General features: G+C 41.8%; 3 protein-coding genes and 1 long non-coding RNA gene across 7 annotated transcripts; 1 reads left to right on the top strand and 3 right to left on the bottom strand.

Annotated features, from left to right (window-relative positions):
- Positions 1 to 2,928: 2,928 nt before the first annotated feature.
- On the bottom strand, positions 2,929 to 4,864 carry LOC148423733 (uncharacterized). Its single transcript, XR_015865754.1, has 3 exons — positions 4,674 to 4,864; positions 4,048 to 4,093; positions 2,929 to 3,333 (listed from the first exon to the last, which is right to left on the bottom strand). It is a non-coding gene; the product is annotated as an uncharacterized LOC148423733 (long non-coding RNA).
- A 1,847-nt stretch (positions 4,865 to 6,711) lies between these two features.
- On the bottom strand, positions 6,712 to 11,453 carry tnfsf13b (TNF superfamily member 13b). Of its 3 annotated transcripts, XM_088415693.1 has the most exons (7): positions 11,319 to 11,453; positions 9,474 to 9,887; positions 8,671 to 8,764; positions 8,472 to 8,528; positions 8,208 to 8,332; positions 7,703 to 7,853; positions 6,712 to 7,612 (listed from the first exon to the last, which is right to left on the bottom strand). In XM_088415693.1, the coding sequence occupies exons 2-7, from the start codon at positions 9,681 to 9,683 to the stop codon at positions 7,500 to 7,502; spliced, it is 750 nt and encodes a 249-aa protein (XP_088271819.1). In that variant the 5' UTR covers positions 9,684 to 9,887; positions 11,319 to 11,453; the 3' UTR covers positions 6,712 to 7,499. The 3 variants fall into 3 exon arrangements, with proteins under 3 accessions (XP_088271819.1, XP_088271817.1, XP_088271818.1); XM_088415691.1 differs by having other exon boundaries at positions 6,712 to 7,853; XM_088415692.1 differs by having other exon boundaries at positions 6,712 to 7,853; positions 8,262 to 8,332.
- A 1,491-nt stretch (positions 11,454 to 12,944) lies between these two features.
- Positions 12,945 to 16,619, bottom strand: abhd13 (abhydrolase domain containing 13). Its single transcript, XM_088415688.1, has 2 exons — positions 16,459 to 16,619; positions 12,945 to 15,585 (listed from the first exon to the last, which is right to left on the bottom strand). Exon 2 carries the CDS (start codon positions 15,553 to 15,555, stop codon positions 14,500 to 14,502), a length of 1,056 nt encoding a protein of 351 aa, XP_088271814.1. The 5' UTR covers positions 15,556 to 15,585; positions 16,459 to 16,619; the 3' UTR covers positions 12,945 to 14,499.
- Positions 16,620 to 20,694: 4,075 nt separating this feature from the next.
- LOC148423730 (coxsackievirus and adenovirus receptor homolog) lies at positions 20,695 to 24,267 on the top strand. Of its 2 annotated transcripts, none has more exons than XM_088415976.1 (3): positions 20,695 to 21,035; positions 22,822 to 23,776; positions 24,039 to 24,267. In XM_088415976.1, the coding sequence occupies exons 2-3, from the start codon at positions 22,835 to 22,837 to the stop codon at positions 24,072 to 24,074; spliced, it is 978 nt and encodes a 325-aa protein (XP_088272102.1). In that variant the 5' UTR covers positions 20,695 to 21,035; positions 22,822 to 22,834; the 3' UTR covers positions 24,075 to 24,267. The 2 variants fall into 2 exon arrangements, with proteins under 2 accessions (XP_088272102.1, XP_088272101.1); XM_088415975.1 differs by lacking the exon at positions 20,695 to 21,035 and adding an exon at positions 22,185 to 22,350.
- Positions 24,268 to 26,722: the final 2,455 nt, after the last annotated feature.

Genomic DNA, 26,722 nt, shown 5'->3' with positions numbered 1-26,722 from the left:
CGTCATATACACATGTGCAGTCTTTATTTGGGGAACTATAGTATACAATTTCCCAAATAGTTGCTCAAAATCCCCCCCAAAAAAGACATCGTCCAGTAGTGATTCCCACTCCAAAGAGATGAGGAGCGATCCATGGTCACATGCACCTACAGTAAAGTAAATATAGCCCTGGCAAGTCCTGGCAAGGCCAGAAAATGACCCCGATGCCCCTTCCTGACATACTGTCCGATAATAGTCCTGGAAGGGAAACCGAGTGCGGGATTTCCACCAGCAAGAGCGTGCCAGCTTTAATATGGCCAAGGTCCAGAGTGTGGCATGAGCTCACAAAGGAACATGGTACAGTCAAAGTTCATGCTTTAGTTCACATACAGTTTGCGTGCCTTTTCTTACATGTGCAGAAGGCGATCGGCTCAAAGCAAATGTTGTCATTTAATCTTGGCCTCCTGGAAGCGTCCCATTTCCCAAATAAATGGCCGCTACCAGCTGTGAGCCCCGACCACCACCACCTGTCAGTAGCCTTAGCTGGACGACTGCCTGCTTTCCTGAGCCTCACTTGGGACACAGGCCAAGACGTTCTCCTCAACTAGGGTCATTTTCCAACAGATGCAGAGACTGAGACGTGCAGGATCAACAAACATATCATGCCCTGATAACCATTTGCTTGCGATGCTATAATAATAATAACAATAATAAAAAGTCAGTGATAGAGGTCCTTTAGAGTCATAAAAATGAAATTTGACTTTCTCTAGCGCAGCTCCATCTAGTGGATGCATAACACAACCCTAGCCACTACTAAAGCTTCTATTCTAAGAGCCTTATAATGCGGTGCACTCTAGATGTGAAAACAGTTTTAAAATAGGCCTTATTTGAAGGTGCGTCTTATAATCCAGAAAATATGGTAATTGTAGCATGAACAGACACTATGTATGTCAACGTGCAACTTCTCATTTTTCTTGTTCATTTGAAATAAAAAGGTTTCATAATCCCTCCTCCATGAAGAACTTTGGGTTTTTTTTGTTTTACATCGGCTAAATTATTTCTTATGAGCGGTAATATTGCCACTAATATGATGCCAATGTCCCTCAGGGGACAAATAAAGTATGAATTTGTTTATTTAACAGTGAACAAACCAATCATTTGCCCTCTGAGTCCAAATTGCAAGCAAAGCCAATGCAACCTTTGCACCGTTCGGTCGCACAACTGTGCATCAGTCTGCCTCCATTCCATTTGTGGGTGAGTCAAAGCTATGTTTTCCCTGGTAATCCCGCCCCCGCCCCCCAGGATCAATCACATCTGCTCGGTCAGCTGTCTAGCCCGTGATGTCAGCGACGTGAAATTCTATCTAAATGAAATCTATCTACATGGTGCGTCGCAGTGGGAACTGGGAGGGGTGGCTGAAGAAGGCCGCTATGGAGACTTCATAAAGCGCTGAACCATTTCAACCTTTTTCCTATTTATATATGATCCTCACAAGGGAAATGAACAATCATACAGTTAGGCTTTTAGCTTCAATTTTATCATTGACGAAGGGACGGTGAGCTGCTAGTACGTCACAGGGGTATTACCTCAGTACATTCATAAAGAATGGTCTGCTAATCTTTTCCGTCATGTATCTTTGTCATAAATCAACCAACAAGCATGGGGTACAAACAATAAGTTTCGACAGCCTTACCTTATATTAAAAGTGTTCATCTTTCCATTAAAAAAAATGGAAAGCTGTAAGGGTTATCTCATTTATTTACTTTAACTGACTAAACACTGTAGAAAATCAATCAAGTAATTACATACTGTATTGTCTGCGTTATGTAATTTCCCCCAGGGGTTAATGAACCAAGCATTCAATAAATGGCTATCATACCATCAGAAACGGATATGGGGCCACGCCTAGTTTTTATCCTAGTCGACACAGCTTTATATCGCATTTCATCAAATTGAGCGGGTGAAACTAGTGTCCTGTGCTAAGCCACCTCCCCAGCACACACTTGCGTGTGTGTGTGTGTGTGTGTGTGTGTGTGTGTGTAGGCCTGTTGTTTGAATGAGCCCATCTGGGAGCTTCTGTGAAACAAAAGCAGAGTTTGGAGTGGTGACACAACCAGAGTTATGTTCTTCACCAACTGTGTGCAATAAAAAACAAAAACAAACAAAGAGCCTTTTACTTACGGGCCCCATCTTTTGTTTCCGCTTCCTTACATGACATCTCTTGTCTTGTCTCCTCACACGGGACTGCCGACTTGGTACAAGCGCACACTCACAGGGTCCGCCGAGAGCGCCGTGATTTCCCCAGGTGGCGTACACAGACAGCCGAGCAGGCTTTCTGGATGGACTGTTTGTGTGCACAACCAAAACCTGCTCTTTTTTTTTTCTTTTTTTTTAATGCTGCCAACAGTATATTAGACAAAGGAAAAAAAAAAACAGTTGGTAGACTGGAGTAGGAGTTCTCAAACAGTCAGGGACTCCTTTTAGAAAGCAAATCTTCCTAGGACCCCCACTGCAAATATTTGCGGAAATAAATTTGAACAAATAATTTTAATTTATTAGCGTTATTAAAATGAAAAATGTAATAAGTGCACTTTTTATGCACCAACGGGTTCAATTTGACCACAAGTATATTTGTTACTTTTTAGCCGTGGTGAAATTTAGAAAATTAAAACGGCAAATTGCACACATCCTTTTAAGAAACCGGCTGGACTTCCGATTATTTAGTCAAAAACAGCCAACGCTTTGAGAACTTTGACAACCACTGGTGTAGATTATCCATCCATTTAATAGTGTGTTTTGAAAATATTTTAGTCTCCGTTTATACCACAAATATCTAGCATCTGAATAAGTGTCTCCGTTTCAACCACAAAAATCGAACATTTGAATAAGTGTCTTAAAAGGTAAAAATAATTTTGATGTCAAATTCATTCATCCAATACGTATTTTTTTTTACATTTTTAAAGACTTATAGAGACTTTTTTTGAGAGCGAGAGAGAGCTGCACACACTGGAAGTCATGGCAAGAAATCCTCCAAATATTCCGCCTCATTTTACAGCTTTTCTTCTTTACACCGACGGCTTGGAGATGCTTGGTGGCAATGCGTGACCTAATGCACACTTCAATGTGTGTGTGTGTTAGACACAGAGGGTGGGGGCAAAGAAACGCACAGACAATAGAGTGAAAGGGAAAGCGCGGAGTTAAAACCGATAGGGCAAAGAAAAGAGCAGCGAGCGGCAGATGTGCAGGGGACAAATACAAGATGGAAACCAAGCGCCGTCGCCGCAGCGTTAGCCTCCCTTGCCCACTCCTTTAATCCCCTTAAGAGCCTTCTCCATTCCTGCTCCCTGACAGCATCTGTTGGTCATCAGCGAGACAAACATAGCTGCGAGCAAGGACATCGTTAAATTGAAAAACAAGTTGTGTTTTGACCTCTGAAAAATAATGCTGCTTAAAGAAGAAACCCAAAAAGAATGATTCACCCTAAATCATTTGGACAATCTTAACTTGAATCTTAAATCTTCAATTGTTTTTTAAGAGTGTGGAAATTCAACCTCACCTACCTATTTATATGCAGTTTGACGAAAGGAGGGGCTATAAACGGCTGGCACTTTATGTACTAAGTTATCGATTACTTTAGGGAATTAAGTACTAAAATAATCATTTTAGTGCCAGAGTTACAAAGGAGTTCATTACTTTTGGTGCTAAAGTAATGTAAAAAAAAAATCACATCTTTTTTTATTACTGAAAGTAATTGATTATTTTAGTTTCTAAATGAATATCCTTAGTACTTCATTCATATAATACAAGACATTTTTTAGGGTGTCTGGAAAACATTTATAAAACATGGAAAAAATATGAAGTCGAGCCTGTTTTAAAACATAAAACTACGTCTTTGCAAATGAGTTTAAAAAAAAAAGGTATAATTTAGTTATATGCCAGGGGGCCGGCAAATAATGGCTGGCGGGCCGCAAATGGCCCCCGGCCGTACTTTAGACAACCCTACATTTTCTTCTCGTTAGTGGTGACCAAGAACTTTTAAGTGCATGAAACACATAACAAAAGATTTACCTGGTTGTGTAATTTCACCCTTGATAAGTGGGCAGGAACTCCACACCTGTTTGCGTACAACAAATTCAAAAAGTTAATTCTCCAAAATAGAAGACAAGCCCTTTAACATTGCGTTCCTTCTCGGTTAAGTTGCTCTTCCTGTTCAAATTTCAATTGCAAAGTTGTAGGATGATTCGCATGGACTTTTTCTTGTCTGTGTGTCTCAGTAGATTGCCATGGGGAAAATAAAGCCACTTTTGAAAAGTGCATCAGGAAGACAGAGTGCTGTTGTTTTCATGACTAAGGATAAAGTTGGAGGGCATCGGATGAGATGCAGTCAATATTTACAGAGACTCCGTACAGACTCCCTCAGCCTTTAAGGGTGTGTGCGTGTGTGTGTCAGCGCTCCATCCTGAAGCCATAAAACAGAGTAAAGTGCAAGCGGTTCTCATTCATCTCCTGCTGGGGAGCCATTTCCCTATCAGAGACCATTTGACTTAAAAGGGGCCGTAATGATATTTAAGTTCTTTCCACGGTGTGATATGTGCATATAAATTAAATTAGGCAAACTGGCGATTTAATTTCTTATTAAATGTAAATTTTATGGTAGCGATCTTTCTAACCGGGAAGTAATCGTTATCGCTTACCGTGAAGCTGCCGCGCCATCTTGAAGCTCAAGCGGCGGGCCACGCAACGCGTAACCATCCATCATCCTGTCGGCTCGTTCTTGCGAGGTTCGCGGTTGATTATGACCACTCCAACAGCATGAGTAACGGCTTCCAAAAACAGGCGTTTTACTGACCATAAAAAGCAAAACGGCCTTGATATACCGCTCTCATTAACACTTAGTTCATTGATCAAATCAGTCCCCATGGGAACCCAGGATGCATAACAGTAGTTCCGCCCACGGGGTGAAATATTTACAACCCTGAATTCTAGATCTTCTCATTTTCAGGCGGAAGAGAAATTAATAACGCTATTATAAACAAATAAAACTCCTCACTCGTCATCTGTTCAAGATCAAAACTAATTAATGTCGTCTTGGGCTTTATCGCATGAAAATTTGACCAAACGGCAAGCTCATAACATCCAGTTTTGCCCCTCGATTAAATCTTTAGCCGGTCCTTGAACGATAAACCCAAACGCCGATGCTGCCAGTTGGACTTGAGAGCTCTGGATCAGCGAGATTATTTTGGGCTGCCTGCCACAGATCAGAGTAATCTCCAAATACAAGAACGTACTTTCTACATGGAATGAGCATACCGCACACATACGCATAGTACGACAATGCTAATGTGGAGTAAACCTGATCGACAGGCTAATTGAACACTTTGCCAAGCTAATCATGCGATTTTAGTTATTGTTGTTTGCAGAGGTGGGCAACTTAAATGTTTTTCTGGGCTGAAACTCATCAGAGCCCCGCCCCCTTTCCATCATCGTTGGAAAAAATGGTAATTGGTGATCCGTCAGTCTGTCGCCATATTTCTGCCCCAACTTCCCCCACAACTGGGGGGCAACATTTCTGGCCCGTCATTCATCAGGGGCTGGTATACTTCTGTCGGCGCTGATACTAATTATTTTTCCTGGTTTTGTACTTACACTTAAAGTTAGCGCCATTTCTGTAGTTCTATGAAACACAACACTGAAACGCAACACTGTAATATAAGTGTAACACGAAAACAAAGCCAGCTAAGGGGTTTAACCCTAGGCTATAACACATCATAATGTTTATTAACCCGCATCTGAGGGAATGCAGGTGGCGCGAGAGTGCAACTAGCAATCATGTCCACCGGATGGCATTATCATGCTTTACATAACGCTGAAATTTCAAATGACTTGTCAGTGCTGACAAAGTACCCACCCCCAGATGTTTGGAAAGCGCTGTTTACTTCAATTAGTGTTTTCCTTTACTGTTTTGTTTTTGTTGTTTTTGTTCGACTATAATAACGTTTGTGTTTGTGTACTTGTGTTTGTGTCTGATTTTTTTTTTTTTTTTTTTTATGCTTGTGCACTCAGCAGGTCTCATTTCCTGTTTCCCCGTCAGACACTGATTTCTCTTTTGTGTGCCGGGCGCCCGATGACAGCGGCTTCCGCCAAACATGCCGGCCGTCGCCATGGAATCACACAAAAGGGGAGGGTGAGTCGGGTCGGGGTTTGTATCAACGTTTTGCCGCCAAAGCGGACGAGTGCTTTTGGCTGGCTCGCATTTCCTGGAGACTGGCGCGTGAGTCGTGACCCTTGGCCTGCGGGCCTCGTTCGCCGTCCTCTTTTGGGCTAATGGCCGCAGCCAATGTATCCATTAAGGCCATTTGGAATCGCTCTTTCCCCTGCCTTCTTTTTTTGACTTTCTTCTCCAACTGCTCCATCACGACCGCAAATCTCTCAAATTGCCAAATGGGAGTCATGACTTCCATAGTGGAGAGGTGACCACCCACTGGGCTTTGTCAAAGTTTGGGCCCCTTTGGATACACCGCGGGGCTTCAAATAGCCTGCGTACCAGGGTGCATTCAATTTATATACATGTGAAAAAATAAGGGACAAAAAATGATCAGTAGCATTATTTATTGAAGAAGGAATAATCCTATATATATATATATATATATATATATATATATATATATATATATATATATATATATATATATATATATATATATATATATGACAAAATTATATGAAGGGTGAATTATAGTTACACAGTTGGAATGCTTTTATATACTGCAATCACAAGTAGATATTCCTATGATGCAATCACAAGTAGATATTCCTATGATGACATCATAACGATGTGGGTCCTAAAACAGTGCTGTATACTGGAAGTGCCATCTTCTATGATTATTGGGCTAAAAAACAAGATGAGCTCATTTTAGGATGATCCTGGGTTTGACAGATTATTTTTTTACAGGGTAGTCCCCGTGTCCGAGTGTAATGTTAGCATTATCCGAAATCCACGTACAGTACATGTAAAATGAGCCAACAAAATAATTTTAGCTTCTTCGCATAAAATAATGGGTCATAATCCCGTACGGATTTATTTTCCAAGGCATTTTATCCATCCGCTAAACATCACTTTTGCTGACTCTTCTTTTCATCACTTTTTCTTTATTGCAACTGACCTTATATGATTGTACCGAATGATTGTCACAATACATTTACATTCAATGTTGGTGAAATAAAACACTTATGGTGTTCTAAATAGCGCACTGGCTGTCTGAAATGAACGTTTCATCATTTTATACTGAAGAATTGTATGTGATCTTAAGACATTTCATATATTTTAATGTTACATTTATACATCATCCATCCAACATCCAGTCATTAGCTCCATCCATCCATCATCTTCCATATCTTATCCTGTAAATGCAGTGGTTTGAAAAAAAAAGAAGCAACCACATCATGAGAGCTTCAAGCACTGTCGAAAAGGTTTCTGGTTTCATTGAAGGTCAGCAGAACAAGAGCTTCCTCTGCTGCGCTCAAAGCAGCTTGACAGCGCCCACAAAGGTGGCATCTCCATCCAGGGACACGTTGGCAGCGGACCTCGGGATCAGCACCTCCAACTGGTCGCCCGTTTCCAACTTGACGACACCTGAGGGGGAAACCTCAGCACTTTTCACACCTGGGAGCGGTGTTGTTTCTCGCGCGACCCGCATATCGCAAGTCAAGAATAATGAGGCACCTCCTGTGTAACACGTGTTGTAAGGATACACGCTGTCCATGCTCTGGATGCAGCGGAAAAGGATGACGTGCTGCGCCTCGTCCCCGACCACGGTCCGCTTCCTACGGATCACCACGTGGCCCATTGCAAACCTGCTGTCCATGTAGTACACCTGCCCGTCGGCAAAAGGGAAAAGCACTCATTTTAACAATGCATCTACTGTAATATGCTGTTATATCGCAAAGTTAAGTTAAAAGAAAGACGGTAATGCATTCACATACATTTAACGGTATGTTTAGCACAGTGGAAAGGCTAAACAAATCATATATATACATATGTATATATATATAATTTTCCTACGCATTAACAAATAGAAATAATCCATATTAATTTGACAAGCGCATAGACCTTTTTTGGTATCTACTGCGGAAGTGTTCTTATCTGCAAATTCGAGCTGCTCGCAACGCAGGCGAGCAGCGCTCCCCTGCGGTCAAACTAAGACATAACATTGACATGCACTACTAACCTGACTGTAGACAAAGTAAAAGCCCTCCTCTCGGACCACTATGTTGTCTCCTACCGCCTCCAGCGAAGAGCCTCTCTTTAAGCCAGTCTGCCAGGGAATGCCCGTGAACGGCTCCAGGTCAAAATCTGATTCAAGAGAACACTTTTATCACACTGATTTCCATAAAGAATGTTGCTGATGCATCCACAATTCTGGAGCCCAACATACATTTTGACATAGCCTTTAATGATATATATGCTAAATAAATAAATAAATAAAAAAAACCTTTGCTGAAGATTTTCCTGCTCTTGTCCGCCAGCAACTGGAGACAAGATTGTGACACTGCAGGGAAAGGAAGCTTGTGTCAAATGAATTTTTGACACAATCCATCCATCCATCATTTTGTCTTTTTTCCTCTTAATTTCAAGGACAGTCAAAGCAAGAACAAAGAGAGCAAGACGATGTTCTGACACAAAGGTCGCACCTGATGGGCCTGTTCCAGGGACCATCCTCCTTTCCCTTATCAAGGTCATTGTGTTCTCAGGGTTTGTCTGGCCGCTTCTCTCATCACTCACATCCTAAATATAGAAGAGGAAATCATTGTCCAACAAACAATGCACATGCATCTCTTAGTTGCAGCGCATATATATCTTCAAAGTTGGAGGCTCTTCTCCTGTCTCTGAAACTTCCCTGTGGGAGAATTTTTGACGGTCAGGTTTCAAAATAAAAGCTTTTTCAAAACACAATATCCATCCTAGAGATGAGGATTTATTATCATAAATGAAAACATTCTTATGAAGGAAGTACAACTTAGACAATAGGGACTGCTCTCAAGTGGAGCCGCGCCGTCCTTCCTCACTACAAAATGTAATATCAACAGCGGCCAGAGGCGGCGCCAAAAAACAATGATCAAGCCAAAGAAGGAACAAATGAATGAAGTGTCAAAGCATAAACTTAATCAGTTCTAATACATCATTATTTCGGGTGCGGCCCATCTGGCCCGGTACCAGTTGATCCATGGACCGGTACCGGGTCCCGGACCGGCGAATGGGGACTTCTAGATGAATTGACAAAATGAGCCACATATTAATTGTAAAATTGGCCAAATGTTCATTTGTTGCAGCTCTATGGTGGTTTGTCATTAAAAAAAAAAAAAAAAAAAACAGAAACAATGGCAATACGCCATAAACGGCAAGAAGAAAAGGCACCTTGCACCAGGCTGTTTGGCACGGGACCAAGACAGCTCCAAGTGGGACAAAGGTCGGCTAATTGTTTCCACCGGCCCACCTGGTCTCCTCGTTTGGCCTCGTGTTCCCTCCTGCGACACGCGTCCGACTTGAGGCCCTCCACCTCGGCCCTGAGGACCAGCATCTGGTACAGGGAGAGCGCCGACAGGGACGAGGAGGTGACGACCGCCAGCGTGAGAAGGACCGTCAGCCCCCGGGCCTCGCCGGCCTTCCGGCCCGGCCCGGGATCCAAGTGCGAGCCGAGCGCCATTTCGGGCCGGCGCGGGAGACGATTCCTTTGGTTTCACATTCGTTCTTCGGCGGTTTCCAGCCTAATGAATACAGTCAGAAAAACAAAGAAAAAAAAAGCCAGCCGCTTCCCCTCCTTGTTCTGCTTGGCTAACCGCATTAACTTCCTGCCTCAACAGCACTGCTCATTAGGCTCCTCCATCATGATGCATGTCCACTATTTAAACTGTCAGAATAGGATTTGGAAAAGACAAAAAAGAAAAAAAAACAAACGAAAGGTTATGTTTCAATGATAACCATCATGATTTTCAAACATTTGCACGTCAAATCATCTTTCCCTGCCGTCCAGTTGACATGAATCCTAATTGCACTCTTGTCCCCTCAATTAAACACGATGGTGTATTATAGCGTAGGGCAGGCATGTCCAAACCCGGTCCTGTAGGGCCACCTACCCTGCATGTTTTTGATGTTTCCGTCATCCGATGCATAGAAACCTCCAAAACATGCCGGATAGGCGGCCCTGGGTTTGGACATGCCTGGCCTAGGGTTAAACCCCAGCTGGCTTTATTTACGTGTTACACTTATATTACTGTGTTGTGTCTCAATTGCAGTGTAACTGTTGAACCAGACATAGTATTAACTTTAATTGTAAGTACTAAAACAGAAAAAAAGGATAACTGAGAGCGCAGACAGAAGTAGACCTGTACCTGATGAATGACAGGCATTACACACAAAAAACTACTATTATTTTACTTGTTACAAATGACAGTAACATATATTATAATGCAAGGACATAAATAAATTGATCATAAATAATTCAACTGCGGGCCAATATTTAATACTGCTATTCAACTTTGCTGCTCTTTTGGGCGAGCTTCCCCTGGCCACCAGGAGGCAGTAAAGAGAATAACTATTACTGTATGCAACTCAGTCAGACACTCATTCATTTTTAATAGAAGATAGACTACATGCATTTGAGCTTTACTTGTCTAAATGCGTTGCTCCACCATTTATGTTCAAATAGCCATTACACGCATGAGTCAATGCTGTTTGCATGTTGTTAGCTTTTTCAAGAATTTCACTTGGATGTATTCACCATTTTTTTTCTTCCCATTAGTCACAAAATTGTTTCTCATATTTTTCCAATTCCCTTTGCCTTTTAAAAAGAAAAGGTTCACAAAAAATCTTGTCTGGTTACATTACAGTTTTGATCTTGTTATATTGCTTTTTGTAATGTTTATTTCTGTAAAATACTTTTTTTCAAAGCATTGCTACTTTAGTTTTTGTATTATTTTCCAGTAACACTGGCGTTCAATTCTCATAAAATTTCGTTGCACGTTACTGCAGTGTAAAATTTACAGGGAACATTAGAATTAAGCTTTTGGACCAATTATTGAACCCTTTCAGTTGTAATAATAGAACCAAGAAGATTTAAAAAAAAAAAAAGGAAGTAAATCAAAACAGCGTTGCATAAATATGAGAACAAAAAATCTGTTAAAAAGTGAAGTGGCACCAAGAGTCAACCAAAAGCTTTACAAGCTTAATTTCACTCATTTGAAAGTATCACAATGTTTCATGGATCCATTTTTATTACGTGTTTACGGGACAGAATAAAAGTGAAAATATGTGCATACAAAAGTGACAAGTGGATAAAAACCTCAAAATGGTGTCAGTGGGGAGAAAAGATGGCCATTCAGTGATGCATTCAAATGTCTGCTTAGGAAATGTATCTTCCTCAAGTCTTCATACAAAAAGTCAATGCAGTGCAAGTTTGTGACACAGAGCAGCTCCTGAAAGCAACGCACGCACACACACACACACACTTGCGCTCAATTAACAGTTCCGTCTCAGTCATTACTGCGTTGACATTTTTACCCCGAACATTCGATAACAATGAAAACATTCAAACTGCCTTTGCGGCTTTAACACCAAACACAACTTTTTGAATTTGCAAAAGTAATCAGCGTATCCAAAGTCAGCTCACTCTTAAAACGCTCAACACAAGCTCAAAGAAAAAACAAATACGTTGCATCAAGCGCGGCACGAATATCAAGCCCGTATGCCACTGGGGCTTGGGGGGGGCGGGACGCTGGCGAGTGTCCGCAAAGGTAGCGTTTTTTTTTTTTTTTTTTTAATCTTTGCAAAATTTCGGTCCGGGTCGCTCCACGTTGCTCGCTGCAAGGACATTTTGAACATGTTAAAGGTCACCGGAGGTCACTACAAGGTCTCTCGAGGTTATCAGACGTTGCTCTTGTCGCTAATACATTTTAAACATGTTGGTGACCAGCAGTCACTTGAAGGTCAAAAGAGGTGTCTAGAGGTCGCCAGGCGCTCTTGTTGCAAGGGAATTCTGAACATGTTAAAGGTCACCAGCGGTTACTAGAATGTCAAAAAAGGGCTCTAGAGATTGCCATTGCCAGATTGCCAGACATTTTTCCTGTTGAAAGGAAATTAACATGTTCAAGGTCACCAGATGTCTCTACAAGGTTAAGTGAGGTTTTTAGGGGTCGCCAGGCGTTTCTCTTATTGCAAGACAATTTTGAACATGTTCAAGGTTGCCAGAGGTTGCTAAAAGGTCAAAAAAGTTCACTAGAGGTTACCAAATGTTGCCCGTGTCGTTGCTGCTGCCACTACCTTCAGCGGCGTTTGCCAGCGTTCACCCCTCAGTAGGATCTGCCTTTAAAAGACACTATAGCGTACCATGCCAAAGAAGCCCGCGGTTCTTTTCTTTGCCAGGCGTTGGGCTTTACAAGGTGCGAAGAGCAAATCAAATGGCTTCGTTCTTCTGCACTTTCAAAGCCAAGGAAGCCAGCGGCGTTTGAACGATTAAAGTCTCCCTTGGAAGACATGGGCAAAGGGTAATTAGCTTCAAAGGAGTGCAGCCATTTTGCCACATTGCGGGAGGGCGACAGGAACGGCAAAAGCAACGAGTACAAAACGAGGCCAGCTAAGATTAGAAGCCACAAAAGATAGATCCTTGACTTCCAACAATATGCATGCATCCAAACGTATGCTCAAAGAAGCGTTCTTTGGATGCGCTCTTCAACATACGTTGGCCTCCTATTGCTCATCCACTTGATATTTTAAAAAAAAATATATATAAATCTTTTGAGGATGAAGCTTTCAAAAGCTTTTCAATACATTCCAAAAAGGAAAGCTGCTATTTTACGGAGGAGTATTGGGGTCACACAGATAGAAAAAGATCAAAACTAATGTGACGTTTTAATTACAAAAAGCCACTTGATGATTGACAAGAATGTGTGTAAGAATTGGATCCAACATCATATTTTTAGAAGCTTTATTCTTTAGAATAAATACCCTTATTTTAAATACAAAGCAAAAAACAAAATGTGTTTTACTCGAAAAAAAGTGCATTAATCCAAAAGGAAAAATATACTTGCATTTCTTCAGAGAATTACAATCTCACCAAGACAGAAAACAGAATGTTTTCAGAACAACATATTTTGTTTATTTAATTAAAAGAAAAAACCCTGAAAAGTGTTTGTTACCATTTCCTCCACGTTGGACCCAGTACTCCTCCGTGTTATTTTCACTGGCGTCAAACTAAGAACATCATTCATAATAAGGATGCTCATGAAAGAATGACGTTGTATTTACATGAATGAGCAAAAGTCAGTGTTGGGTTTCCAGGAAAAGATAACTTAAGGGCAACATTCACTGCATACATGAACACTGGCAAACATGAAAAAGTCATGCCATACCATCAAAACAAATAACCTCGGTGAAAGCAATGTGGATTTAATAAATAAACTTTGTTATATCAAATAAAAGCCTTGCTTCGGGTACTGACGATCAACCTGAAATAATTGCGCCTCAAACCACAAAGTTATCGATTAGCAAAAGTGAGCTTGAGCCCTGAAGGGCTCAGCCGATCGGAATTGCCTTCTTTTGCGTCGCTTAAATCAGAAGAAGTGCATCTTAGTTACCGCCACGGAGGCAGCAATTACTTTGATGAAAATATTTGATTAATTGTACAAGCTATCACCTTGTCACGTGGAGCGTTCTGTTTGGGATTGCTTTATATCCGATCGTTCATATAACAGGTCAGCCAGGACTGCTGCAGACTCAAAAAAAAAAAAAAAAAATGAAGCCTTGGCAATCGTGCTGTCCTAAATTGGCAACCTTCCTTGTTCACGCCTAATATTTTCGTTCAAACATCTATGCCAGCAAGATATAGTGCCAGGCAGAAAAAAAACAAAACAATGGCAGAAGGAACATAATTAACCAGTACATTCATTTGTATGACAGTTTTGCTTGGGGATGGAGCAGGAGAATTCGGTATTTTCAAATGACAAATCGACAGACGCGCTCGCAAGTTTACACACCCGAAGGCAGCGTTTCTCAAGCCTTTCTCGATTTTGCGAAATATTTTATGAGCCAACGAGCAACCCGCATCGGTTTTAACTTAATAAAAGAAGGCATGCGTACAGCGTTTTGAAAAAGAGTCACTAGAACACAGTTTAGCAAGATGTTGCTTCATATTCCAATACATATGCTCTTATGAAAAAGCTGTACTGTTCCTATCACGGCATGATATAAAGATTTAACGCTCCCTGTAGAAACCCCAATAAAATCAAATGTACCCCCGAAAAGCCTTCACGCCCCTGCCCTCCCCCCAATTGGGAAATGCTTTCAGAGGGTATATAAACTCATGAGCAGAAATGCACGCCTTGGCTCAATCCAGGTGGGAAATTTAAGAGTCCCAAATACTGTACATGCATTCATGGCCGACAGAAGGAAAAGTCCCTGAAGCCAACGTATTTACAGGTTGTGAGCGAAATGAGTAAAACAAGCAAAGAAAAAACAAAAGAAGCCCCTCAGATGATGGTGACACTGGAAGATGTCTGCACGCTCTCCTCGTGGGCGTGGCTCTTGAGCAGCTCGCTAACAAACTGCTCCAAGGCGGCAAAGTAGCCCTGACACTGCCAAGTGTCGTTGTGCGTGCCTTCGGGGAAAATGGCCAGGCGCTTAGTCCGCGACGGCGACATTTCGTACAGCTGCTTCATCATGACCGGCGGTATGAGCTGGTCCGACAGGCCCGAGACGAACAGGGAGGGCATGCGGCACAGCGCCACCTGCCGGTAGGACAGGAACTGATTCCTGTAGCACCACAGGGGCAGCAGGCGCATGGGCAAGAAGGAGAAGAGCGTGGCCGCCATGTGCGGGATGCTGAGGAAGGTGTTTTCCACCATAATGGCCGCCACGCGGTGCGGGTTGGCCGCCGCCAAGCGGATGACCACGGCGCCCCCGAGCGAGCGGCCGAACAGTATCACTTTGGTCTTGTCCAAGTCGGGCCGGGTCATCACGTAGTCCAGCGTGGCCTCGGCGTCCAGGTGGAGGCCCTCCTCGCCGGGCTCGCCCTCGCTCTTGCCGTAGCCGCGGTAGTCCACCAGCACCACGTTGGCTTTCAGGTTGACCAGCATCAGCAGCGCGTTGGGCACCCTGTGGCCGATGTTGCCGGCGTTGCCGTGGAAGTAGAGAATGGTGGGCGGGGCCGATGACGCCGGGCCGCTCTGATTGGCGGCCGCCACTCCCGTGGGCGCGTCCCCGCCCGTGTAACGCAGCAGAATCAGGTTTAGCTTCACGCCGTCCTTGGTGCGAACGTAGACGTTTTCGTGCGGGATTCCCGTCGGCACGGGAACGTAGAGGCGCGACGACGACGGCTGGTCAGGGAAGTAGAGGAGCGCGTCTTGAAATTTGTAGAGGATGCCCGCTATGGATACGAGGATGAGAGCCAGGAGGACGAAACCTCCGTACAGGTGGAAAGTCAGGATCAGAGCCAGCAGGGACACACGGCAGGCCCCCCATGACCAGGAGACCAAGGTAAGGGCACAACGCTCCACTGAACCCCACAACCTCCGAGGCTTCTCCATGGCAACGCAGCGCTGGCTCACAACAACAACCTGAAAGGATAGGGTGTTTGCAGGTTTTTTTTGCCCGGTACCTTGCCGTGACTCATCTCATTTTATTTGCATATTCAACTCAAATCCAAAGAATCAGATCCATGAATCCATAGGAGAGATTCACACAAAGACGTGAAGCAATGCGTCGCGAGGTCATCGTCGTGAAGACCAAAGTTGAACTCAAAGTATCTTGCACTCGAAAGTTTTCAATTCGTAATCCCATCACAATTTAGAGTCGTACTCATATAACAATTCAAACTCACACAATTTAGAGTCACACTCATACGATTTGCAATCTTACTCCATATACTTTAACCTATCCAACTAAATACAATAAACACTTCTTGTCATTACTTCAATTTTACATATCAGCGCGAGAAATGTCAATTTATTTTATACGTGCCGTACTATAATTGAATACGACTCTTTTTGCCTTGTGGTGACTAATACATACATTTTGACATCTGTCAAAGGCAATCATAGAGAGATTTAGGGCAGGATTATACAAACTTATGTCCGGGAGATTCAACGTACATATTGAGCGTTTTTATTAACAAACAAAAGAGGCACACCCCACTAATTTCGACTTTTAATATTCGATGACGGCACAGTAGCGGGGTGGCTGACAGTAAAGGAAAAAAAAACCGTTACGGCAAACCGCAATGTTTTGTTAATTTTGGCGCAGAAGCAATGAGCGATTACTGACTCGGGCAAACGCCTAAGAATTGAATACTCGAAAGCCACCAATTAATGATCGCGAGTGGCGAGCGAAGAGTCCTTTGATCCTTTAGCGTAGCCAAAGCTATTAGCACGCTAGCTAGCCTTAACTCAACTCGTCGACGTTAACCAGGCGGCCGGATATTTCGGACTCACCTTCCTCTCATTTTTGCTGCATCAGCCGCGTGGAGTGCACTCAACTCGGTCGCACGACAACAACGCGGACGCTGTCATGCAAATCTTCGGCAGTCCAGTCAACTTAGTTAACTTGAAGTATCCTGACGAGGAAAACCGGTAGGGCTTGCTCTGCTGCACAGCTGGTTAGCATTACTGGTTTGCTTCCGGGTTGAACTCACAACGCGAGAATAGTTCCGAGTGAAATTGCGTTCCTCGTCAAACTCGTAACATCATAGTTTTTCTGAAGAAGGTGTAGTAATCTTTTTGTTTTAATATTATTGAAAATATTATTTAAAATAATAAATGTATATATCGACCGTTGTTCAAGGCTGCATCGTGTCGTCATAGCGCAACACACCCACACGAGGTCGCTCTTTTATCAGTATTTTTTCTTTGCCGTGCTAAAACGCAACAACTCAGTTTTAACAACCTATTCCTTTGCACGTTTAAAAGCAAATACGGGGTTTATTGATTGCTTATATAAGTGAGCTGTAACAATCTTGGTGCAAATAATTTGGGAGTTTGGACACTTTAAGTCATAAAGACTAAACCTAGTCTTTGATCCCCTGTCGTCACGTTCATTTTTATTTTTAAACTAGGTGTTGAATACTAAACATATTTGGTCTATTTTTATTCTTTATTTTAATTAGTTGTGATTTTTTTTGTGCCACCGACCGTTTAGTGCTGTGATACTTGAATTTTCTGGGATGTAATAAAAGACTGTCTGATCTAATCTGGTTCTATATATATTTTTTTTTCAGATTAATTTGATGACCTAATTTGATTAAGGTCTACTTTTGATTAAGGTCGATATTGATTTAGCTCATTAATCAGGAGATTATACAGCTATTTCCAATGTGCACGTTTCATTTTTTTTTTTTTTTCATCTCAAAACCCTAATTATTAATCTTCATTCCCGAGACCAAGTCTTTCTGAAACATGTGGGTAATGTATTGCCATAATACTGACATATTGTTAAACGGAGTTGCAGGAAACCAGTCTGGGGTATCCCTGCCTCACAGCCAAAGACAGCTGGAATAAAAATCAAGGTCCTCTTCCGTTGTGTCAGATTCCCTAACCTTTATTCCACCTTTTCTTTACCTTTGATGGATGATATCAGGAAGAGGCCAAGAGGTGCTTCCTTTCTAAAATAGCACAGGACAGCACTCTCAAACAAATGGACTCTACTTATCCAAATTGACATTGTGTGAGCTGCTGATGCAAGTCTGTTCTGTGGACATCTGCAAAACTATTTGTTGATAGGACGAAAGTAGTATGTTGAAAAAAAAGTCCCAGGTTCTACCAATGTAAAACATATCTACACCAATTACAAAATGTTGTTTATAGCACTATAGCATGCTCAGTAACGAATAAATGAGTATTTTATTTTACTGTACTGTACAATAAAAACGGCAGGTGAAGCACCTCATTTTGAGCCTCACCCTAAACCCGGATTTCTTTTCCACTTCATATCAAAGGAACAAGGGCAAAAAGCAATTAACATGGAGATCACGTTCATGTTTACAGGCACAGGAGGACTAGCGAGTTTGTTATGTGATAATAAGGGGATGCAGAAAGGTGAGACAGCTAAATAATGTTAGCCATGTAACAATCACAAACAGTACACATTCAAGAAACAACACTCAAAATATTAGACTCTAAAGGTCATGGTTGGTTCCATTCATACTGTAAATACATGATGAATTTTGACACATTCTAATCCCTGCTGGTTTATGACATCTTGCTCACACTCGATCATGTGACCTTGGGGGGAGGAGGGTGGGGGCAGACGGACGATGAGCAGGCTAGCACAACTGTTGGCCATGTAGCTCTGTCCTTGAGGTTTCACTGATTTGATTTCGGGTTGTCCCAGCCAGCATAAAAGGAAAGCAAATGCTTTAAAATGGGAATAATAATCATGAAGGTTCAATATTTGAAATCCATAAATGGCAAAAATACACAGACACTTAAATTTCAAACCATGGAAGATTGTATGCATCCCTTATACGGATGGAGAGGCGTCTGATAGTATCTGAAAATATTGAACCTCACGCTGCAGCATCGCCGCAAGGGGAAGTAGGTCACATGATCCTCATTTGCTGCATGATGTCACAGTGGGCTGAAGTCAGTGGAAGGAGTGCAGGCTGCATTGATGGATTTCCATCCTATCTGCAACATCGCCACAAAAATGCTGCACTTTGAATCTTTGTATGTATTTATTCACATATATATATATATATATATATATATATATATATATATATATATATATATATATATATATATATATATTTACACAAAGGCACACAGCTTCAATGACGTCAAACGTATGTGTCCAAAGCAGTGGAGGTCCGCGGCTCAATAAAAGCGGGAGCCGCTCTAGGACGAGCATCGATTTGATGACCCAGCTGGGAATATCATATCATCAGGCCGAGGGACATGCTTATCATTCAGCTCACACCAGCCACTCAGCAGCACGCTGCTAGCAACGCCGGAGCAGAGTTGCGCTTGTGCAAGGCACCCATTGACCAAATTGAAGGCCGTACGGCACCCAATAGCATGCACGTTATCACCCTGTAAGATGGGCGCTATTGCATGATATATATTGATCGATCTCCGGCATTTTACGACTGAGGCTACCCGCTGGCGCGTAGGCGTTGCTATTATCGTGACTGTTTTTTGCTTTATTTGTGAAAGGCACGCTTGAGCCGATCTGACATGATCTGATCCGCGAGTCACTAAATGCCGTGCACAAAAGTGATCGTTTCGGTGTCCATGGTTACAATGTAAATGTGTTATCACCTTGGCGACAAGAGCTTTGAGTCACAGAGGACAGCTTGGACATGATACAGTTGAACCTCTGAAGTCCAAGACAATCAGTTTCGGCTGACCGCCAAGTTGTTTGAATTTCAACAGGATTTTTCATCCGGGAATAATATAACCTGAAGTCAAAATAAAGTACCTTAACCCCTGTAACAATCAAATAAAATAAAACTAAATAACAGTCATATAAAATAAAACCACTTGCTCTTTGAAATGTGTAATAGAGATAAAACATGTATAAGTTTCTTCTGCTTATTTTAATGCACAATCTACCATGCACACGTGTACATTATCCAATCCAATCCACTTTATTTATATGGTGGGGGGGGCACGTCTTGCTGATGATTATTCTGATCACAGTAGTGTGTGAGAGAGAGACAGGGGGATGCATTGATTTTGGTTTTTGTTTTGTGACGTAGAAATCAGTCATGAATGTCTGGACATTTGGAGTGCAAAACAAATTGAAGAATTCCAAAACATGTTGAAAAAATATCCAAAATTTATTTGCCTCACGATGAATACATTTTCCACAGAACACTGGAAGTACAAACTGCTCCTAATTAAGTCGTGATCATTTTATAATAGTTAGTAGAAACGACTGCCCCTCCCCCACCGCCCCCACACCCTCCATGTCCACAATAAAAATTTCCAGCGTGGACCGGTCCATGATGATAAAAAGGTTGAGGACCCCTGCTTTAAGTTGCAAAGTATCAGCCCTTTGTCACTAACCATTCTCAAAAACATTTTATTGAAGAAAGTCTCTCCCTAAAGGGTTCAAATCATATTTTACTGTCACAAGCTCGGAGGACAGCATCTAATGGACGCACCAATGATTCATAGCATTTTTGGAAGTAATCAAGAATCACAAAGGGCTCATCAACATTCTTTGGTTTGGTCTTTCATTCGTGGCTAGTCCTGGAGCACCCTGATCTTCTTGGACTTGGAAAATCCTTGTAGAGCTCGATCTACGCCACAGGTGTCAAACTCAAGGCCCGGGGGCCAAATCCGGCCCGCCGCGTCATTTTATGTGGCCCGCGAAAGCAAATCATGTAAGTTTCCATGAGCCTTGCTAAAGTTTAGCTTGTCGTGTATAATGAAAAATAAACGTTGAGATTTTTTGGTTTGTTCCGTTACAGTAATGTAAACAGTAAGAGAACAAACTAGGCTGCTTTACTTCTGATTTCAAAACAACTAAGTTATCAATTTGTTGTGTACAGTAATGATACTATGAGACCATTTAAAATCGACTTGGTTTCCTCAACATATCGGCCCAATGAAGGAAGTTCTCGCTACAAAATGGCCCGCGACAAAAATGAGTTTGACACCTCTGATCTACGCGATGGAGCGCCCGACTCAGCAGTGGATCCGGTCTTCAGCCTTTGAATCATAAACTCTTTGATCCCGCATTGCATCTAAAGCACGTTGGAAACAGTCAAGCCGTAGTTGAAGGTATTTTAGTTTTGGCAAAGAGCCGTCAGGATCGAAACCGGTCGTTTCTCGTGTAATAAATGATCAGAAACGAAGAGGACTCGTACAGCTTGTACCCGAGGCACATGACTTTTGTCAGGAACGCTACGTACATTCTTCATATATGATCATTTCATTGTCTTTGGTGACTTTATTGTACATCATCACTGCTGCTTCCAATGGAAATTGAGCCCCAGTGAAGATCGCAAAACTGATATTCAACTTGGAGTTCATGTACCTTCGTTCTTTGGAAAAGCGGAGCAGAGGTAAGCATTCCTGACTTTATCGGTACAAAACATTGAGTGGGTTTGTGGCGCCATGTTGAGGCCACCTGAAGCGGAGGGACACATTGATTCTTTGTCAGCACTGTTTACCTTCTGTGACTCTTTGTTGCTCAATGATAGATCAACCTGATAGATCTTACAAGATTACGTTTCATCCACATTTTAAGCTATATTATTTATGCTTGCAGTGCTTGTGGTTTTGTATTATTTTAATCTACGTTGAAAATGTGAAATATTCCATCGGTACACATTTTGAACATGCTTCAAAGTGAAAGTGTCACGGCTCATCTGATGTTGTTACGTGGGCTTCCTAAAATGATTTTTGTATGTTCAAATGATTCATTGATTGAATATTTAAACATCAAAGACAAATGTAATCAAAATAAACACAACCTAAAGAAAGAATCAAAATATGTTAATGACCTTAAATACAGTTGCATGTTTAAAGGAGTAGGAAGACGTTCACAACTTATTTGGTCCTACCCCCATGTTTTGTTATTAATAAAAGAAAATATGTATGTTATAATAATAAATATCTCATGACCCGGCATTACCAATTGAGATTTAATTTACTGAGAGAATGATTATTAATTGTTTGTTCTTAAAATGATTTTACTATGTACTAAGGAGATTTAATTTATTGAGAGAATAATTATAAATTAATTCTATATCATAAATAACGTATCTTCTGTGTTTTGGCTGTAAATGATTCATTTTTTCTGCATTGTTTTAGCTTTGACAAACTTAAGTTATTGATATGGCTGGAGTGGCTAAAAGCAACGGAGAAACAAAATAAAGATAGAAATAAACTAAAAATCTTAAGTTTTTAAATATACCAACTACTTACTGTATCTAGATATTTTCAATGCAAACTATGTGTCAAAACGTAGGATTGCTCAAGTTTCAGAATTGCCTAATTCAATGCGTGAAAGAATGTTACAAAAAACAAACACATAAATATATCAATATAAACATATATAAAAACAAATACATTTTGAAAAAGTGTTAGGTATAATCCAGGTTTAGCATCTGAAGTAAAGATCAAACCCACGCCAGGGTCTTTGATGTCTTTATGGTCCACAATATGATTTAGGCAACACGCACCCCCCCCAAAGGCAAAGAAAGTGAAACTAGCCAAAAAAATAGAAAGGTTTTCCTTGCCGACAAGGAAAACAAACGTATTATTTCTTGATATGAGATCAAAACGATCCCACAGGCTGGAATGCTTTCTTCTTCCTGGATTCCTATCACGCCGACTTAAAAGGAAGATATGAAAGATGTGTCATTCTTTAAGATGGTGATTCTCAATTATTTTTGGCAAAGGATGAACTCATTCAATGCCAGGGAGGTATTTTCACCTTTTTTTAATAGATCGAATAGTAAAATACCTAAAGTATTTGGAAATTAATGTCATTAAAGTACTTAACAATCGAATTAATACTTGGTGTGAAAAAACGTCCCTGGCATTGACTGCGGCGTTGACAATAATGTTAATGTTTTATGACTAATGATGTTGTGCTTGTAGTATTTTGGACAGTTATTAAAAAACAACAAATCTTGAGTTGTTATTTTAAAGCTATATAAATTTACACCATCCTTTTATCGGTTGGGCCCACTTGACTATGAAATTAGTTTTATGCGGCCCGCAGGCTAAAACGAGTTTGAAACCCCTGCCCTACACTGTTAAAGAATGCTGAGACTTGGAAAGCAAAAGACTAATTGTTGATGTCAGCGCATTTGTGTGCGTGATTTTTGTTTTTTTTGGCAGTTTTCACACAGCGATGCATCGCCACGTCCTTTGGCCATTTGTCCTGCTTTTAGCGTGGCGCCGCGGCTCTGCCGCTCTACTGATCGACAAAAGGAAAACTGTCTACCTTGCCGAAGAGGGGTCAAGCGTCACGCTGGACTGCAAGTTCTCGTACACCGTGGTGCACGCAAATTACTTGGATATCAGGTGGAGCATCGTGTCGGCCAACGAAGAAAGTGACGACGTCAGCGTTATCTGGTTTACCGACGGCAAGTTGTATCAAAACCTCTACGAACCCATGGAGGGGAGGGTCCGATTCATATCGCCTGAAAACGAATTCCAAAGCAGAGATGCTTCCATCACCATCAGGAACGTCCGTACCTCGGACTCCAGAAGGTACAAATGCGATGTGTACAGGTTGCCGGAGTTGGACAAGAAGCGTTTGACGCTGACGGTCATGGTGGCGCCCAGCGAGCCCAAGTGTGACGTGGAAAGGGAAAATGGAGGCAACGCCGCGACGCTCAACTGCACATCCTCGCGAGGTACCCGTCCTCTGAGCTACACCTGGACCAAGATGGGCGGAAACCGGGTCTTACCCGCCGACGCCACGTCGGACCCCGTAGAAGGCACCTTGCGTCTGAACAACGTCTCCGAATCGGATTTCGGACGCTATCGGTGCATGGCGAAGAACAAGTTGGCCGCCAAACACTGCGAGCTGGTCCTGGAGAATCCCATGTCCTCGTCCGCCGCCTACGCCCACAAGGCGCCGCCCGTGTTAATGTTGGTGGTGGCCACGATCGTGGCCGCCCTCGTCGTGGCTGTGTCCGCCTCCGTGGCGTACTGCGCTTTCTTGTACTTTCGCCAAAAGAAGAAAAGAGAGAGGAAAGGGCAGGAAGTAGGAAACGAAATCCTGGAGGACATGTCCCCTAGTTGGTTTGTAACCAAGAGGAACACGCCGTCGTCTTTTGACTCCAAGGTGAGAAACTAAAGTACACGCTAACAAATCTTAACGTCCATGCCTATCTGGTCTTACATAAACGATTTGTCATTATTGAACGTTCACCAAGATCGTTTAATTTGTGGCTTCATGTTCAAATAAATTTACTCTTAATTTGAAAAGAAAATGTACCATTCTATCTCAGCAATTAAACATTACATTAGATGTTTTGGAAAGTTTCAAAAACATTGTTGAAATCGCATGTACTCCTTTACGTGCCTTTTTTTTTTTTTTGTGACAGCCCAAAGATGCGATGATGGCTACAACCGGCACCTGATGACCACAACGTTTCCTGGCCCTCAAATTCTGAAGGTTTTGAAGATGAGTTCTGTTTTTTTTCCAGGTCTTTTTTTGTCTTGTTAAAAAAAATTTGAAGTACAAAAAATATAAAGGCTCCATTTGTATTATGGCGGATGCATTTTTAATTGTAAAATAAAATGAATAAGTCAGTCAATAAATTGAAATTTTGACGTGTTATCTTTTTTGCAAGCAACCATGGATGATCGTTTCAGAAAATACTTTTGATAATTTTTTCCATGTTTGGTTTGAAAACTTCCCAACCTAATTCTTCTAACATGACTTCTAACCCTTGTGCGGTATTTGGACCCCTTTTGGGTCATTTTCTCCCACTTTTCGGCAGTATTTTCCTGCTTGTGTGATAAGTGGTGGGGCTATGTTGAACTTTGACATGCTGTCGCCATCTGGATGAAATTTTGGCTTTCATGTGTCTTCTTCCCTTTGATGTGAAACGTCTTTGGTGTAAAGGCCAGAGGATTGGACAAAATGCCGCACGGGTTAAAGCACCAAGAGGGTGCAGAAATCCAGACGCGCGTCACCTGTCACCGCAGTGCAATTTACCTGACTCCAAATGAAATCGGTACTTCCAGCTCCCGTGGCTCAGTTTTAGTGTCAGTCAAGGTTTAATGAGATTGCACATACAGTAAAGTGATGGCTCAGTCAGCTGAAGTAAAAGAGGCAGCCCGTGCCTGCAGTCAAGGGTGCCCGCCCTCTGCGCCGTTCCCACCAGGAATGACTTTGCCGGAAATTGCCGTACGTCTCCGACGGTAATTAGGAGGGCCTCCTGGAGCCCAGAAGCCGACGTTCATTAAATTCCGCAATCGCCTTCATTCCCCTTACGCGTCAGACGACTGTCAAACCCGGACGCCTCCAAACACTCTCGTCGACGGTGGTGTAGCCCCTAAGACGTCAGGCGCTCCTGCTGTGTGGCGTTTGGACATTCGAACCATGTGTGTTGGGTTCTAGGAATTTTGAATCCACGGTACTTCACGCGCCTTAACTGTACAAGCAAGTACCCGTTTTAGCCTGCTTGAGGGTTGTAGTCAAAGTGTCAATGTGTTAGAACAAAAGGCACTTTTGCAAGAAATCGGTTGCATAGTTAAATTGTTGTCATAGGACAGTACAAACTGACTAGTTACACCTTGAATCATCATAAAGGGGTAACATGATATTTCAATACTTTGCACAGTGTAATATGTGCATGCAACTCACGTATAGCGCAAGGATTTCTTATTATACGAGTTTGAAGAAACCAACTTTAGAACGTGGTTAAAAGCTCCAAAATATTGACTGTTCATCTTATGTACTCTTTAATGTGAAACATCATTTACATCAAGACATATGAACAATAAACTCAGCAAAAATCCAGGAAAACATACAAAGCCTTCACAAGGATAACACTCTATGAGAATCTTAAAAATATCTCAGAATACATAAAACTGCTTTCAGAGTGTAAACCATGTAAATAACAATTTTTTTTCTCTGCCACCTCCTCTTGTGATGGCACAGATAGATAGATGGATAATTAGCGCGTTTGGCCATTGTGCCAAAAATAAAGATGAAAAGACAAACTTTCCGAGCAAGCTCCTTTTTGTCTCCCCAGACACTCGAGCAACCTCCTCAGTGGGAATGTTAATGTGCCAGAGCTGCTAAATCAAGCAACTCTTCAAGTTAGATCCAAATGCCTTTTTTTTTTTTAAACAAAACAAAGAAAACCTTTTTGGCTGCTGTAATTTATCACAGACGTCTTATAGTATTTAATCAAGCGGGTTTCAAGCAGAGGCGATTTAGGGGTCAAATGTTAAGGAGTGATGACCTCCGGGCTTCCAATTTTACGTCGTGGCATCGAAAGTGATGGAAGATGTAGAGTAATATGCAGGGAGGCCGGAGGCAAGGTGCACTCAAAAATAACTTGTAGATGGAAAAAAGCAAGAAAACACCATATAAAGTAATAAAAAAAAGAAAAAAACACTCAAGGGAATAACGGCGAACTAGCAGACATTTAGTTGACACTTGGACATGAACAATAACCTGTCAAGAACTTAAGAGAAACAGGAAACTAAATACACTAAAAACTAACAAGACAACAAGGAGCACCTGGACAATAAACAATTGGAACAGGGATTGGCCAACACAAGGAAAGCCCAAGTTTTCACCGATAGGTGGACGTAATCAAACTGACAAAACACTGACACCAGGGGAACAAACACATGAACATAAACAACTGAACAAAACCCCACAACTAAAAACCACAATTAAAAAAACAGAAAAAGCCCCAAACTGGACAAAACAGAAAACCCTGATACTAACCCACAACACATACCAACAGAACATAACACCCACCTGACAACATGACAACAAATGTAATTTTGCAACAATGAGTGGTCATGAAGAGTTGTGCTTTAAAAAAATGTATACACAAAATACAAAACAAAAAACAATGTTAAATTTAGGGGGTATATAATGTATGCTTGCTTGAGCCCTCCCAAAAACGTGCTAGAAACACACCGACCTAGCAATAGCGCGTTAGCATTTTCATGTGCCAGTCCAGTTTGTTGTATCTGATTTGCAGCAGCATGTAAATATTTTTATTGTCTTTGTTGTTTCAGTTTTACACCTTCAAAGTGA

This window comes from Hippichthys cyanospilos, chromosome 5 (assembly GCF_059441005.1).
Source record: "Hippichthys cyanospilos isolate Australia breed blue-spotted pipefish chromosome 5, RoL_Hcya_1.0, whole genome shotgun sequence".
Taxonomy (NCBI): Eukaryota; Metazoa; Chordata; class Actinopteri; order Syngnathiformes; family Syngnathidae; genus Hippichthys; species Hippichthys cyanospilos.
The sequence above is the reverse complement of the archived record's forward strand: the minus strand, read 5'-3'. Positions and strand labels throughout refer to the sequence as shown.

Excerpts from the sequence above, each read along its gene's own strand:
- tnfsf13b (XM_088415691.1), bottom strand. The coding sequence starts at position 9,683 with ATGGCGCTCGGCTCGCACTTGGATCCCGGGCCGGGCCGGAAGGCCGGC. Across the intron at positions 8,765-9,473 it reads AGGCCAAACGAGGAGACCAG|GATGTGAGTGATGAGAGAAG; the intron begins GTGGGCCGGTGG and ends TTCTATATTTAG. Across the intron at positions 8,529-8,670 it reads CCCTGGAACAGGCCCATCAG|TGTCACAATCTTGTCTCCAG; the intron begins GTGCGACCTTTG and ends CTTTCCCTGCAG.
- abhd13 (XM_088415688.1), bottom strand. The coding sequence starts at position 15,555 with ATGGAGAAGCCTCGGAGGTTGTGGGGTTCAGTGGAGCGTTGTGCCCTT.
- LOC148423730 (XM_088415975.1), top strand. The coding sequence starts at position 22,331 with ATGTGTCATTCTTTAAGATG. Across the intron at positions 22,351-22,821 it reads ATGTGTCATTCTTTAAGATG|TTTTCACACAGCGATGCATC; the intron begins GTGATTCTCAAT and ends TTTTTTTGGCAG. Across the intron at positions 23,777-24,038 it reads CGTCGTCTTTTGACTCCAAG|CCCAAAGATGCGATGATGGC; the intron begins GTGAGAAACTAA and ends TTTTTGTGACAG.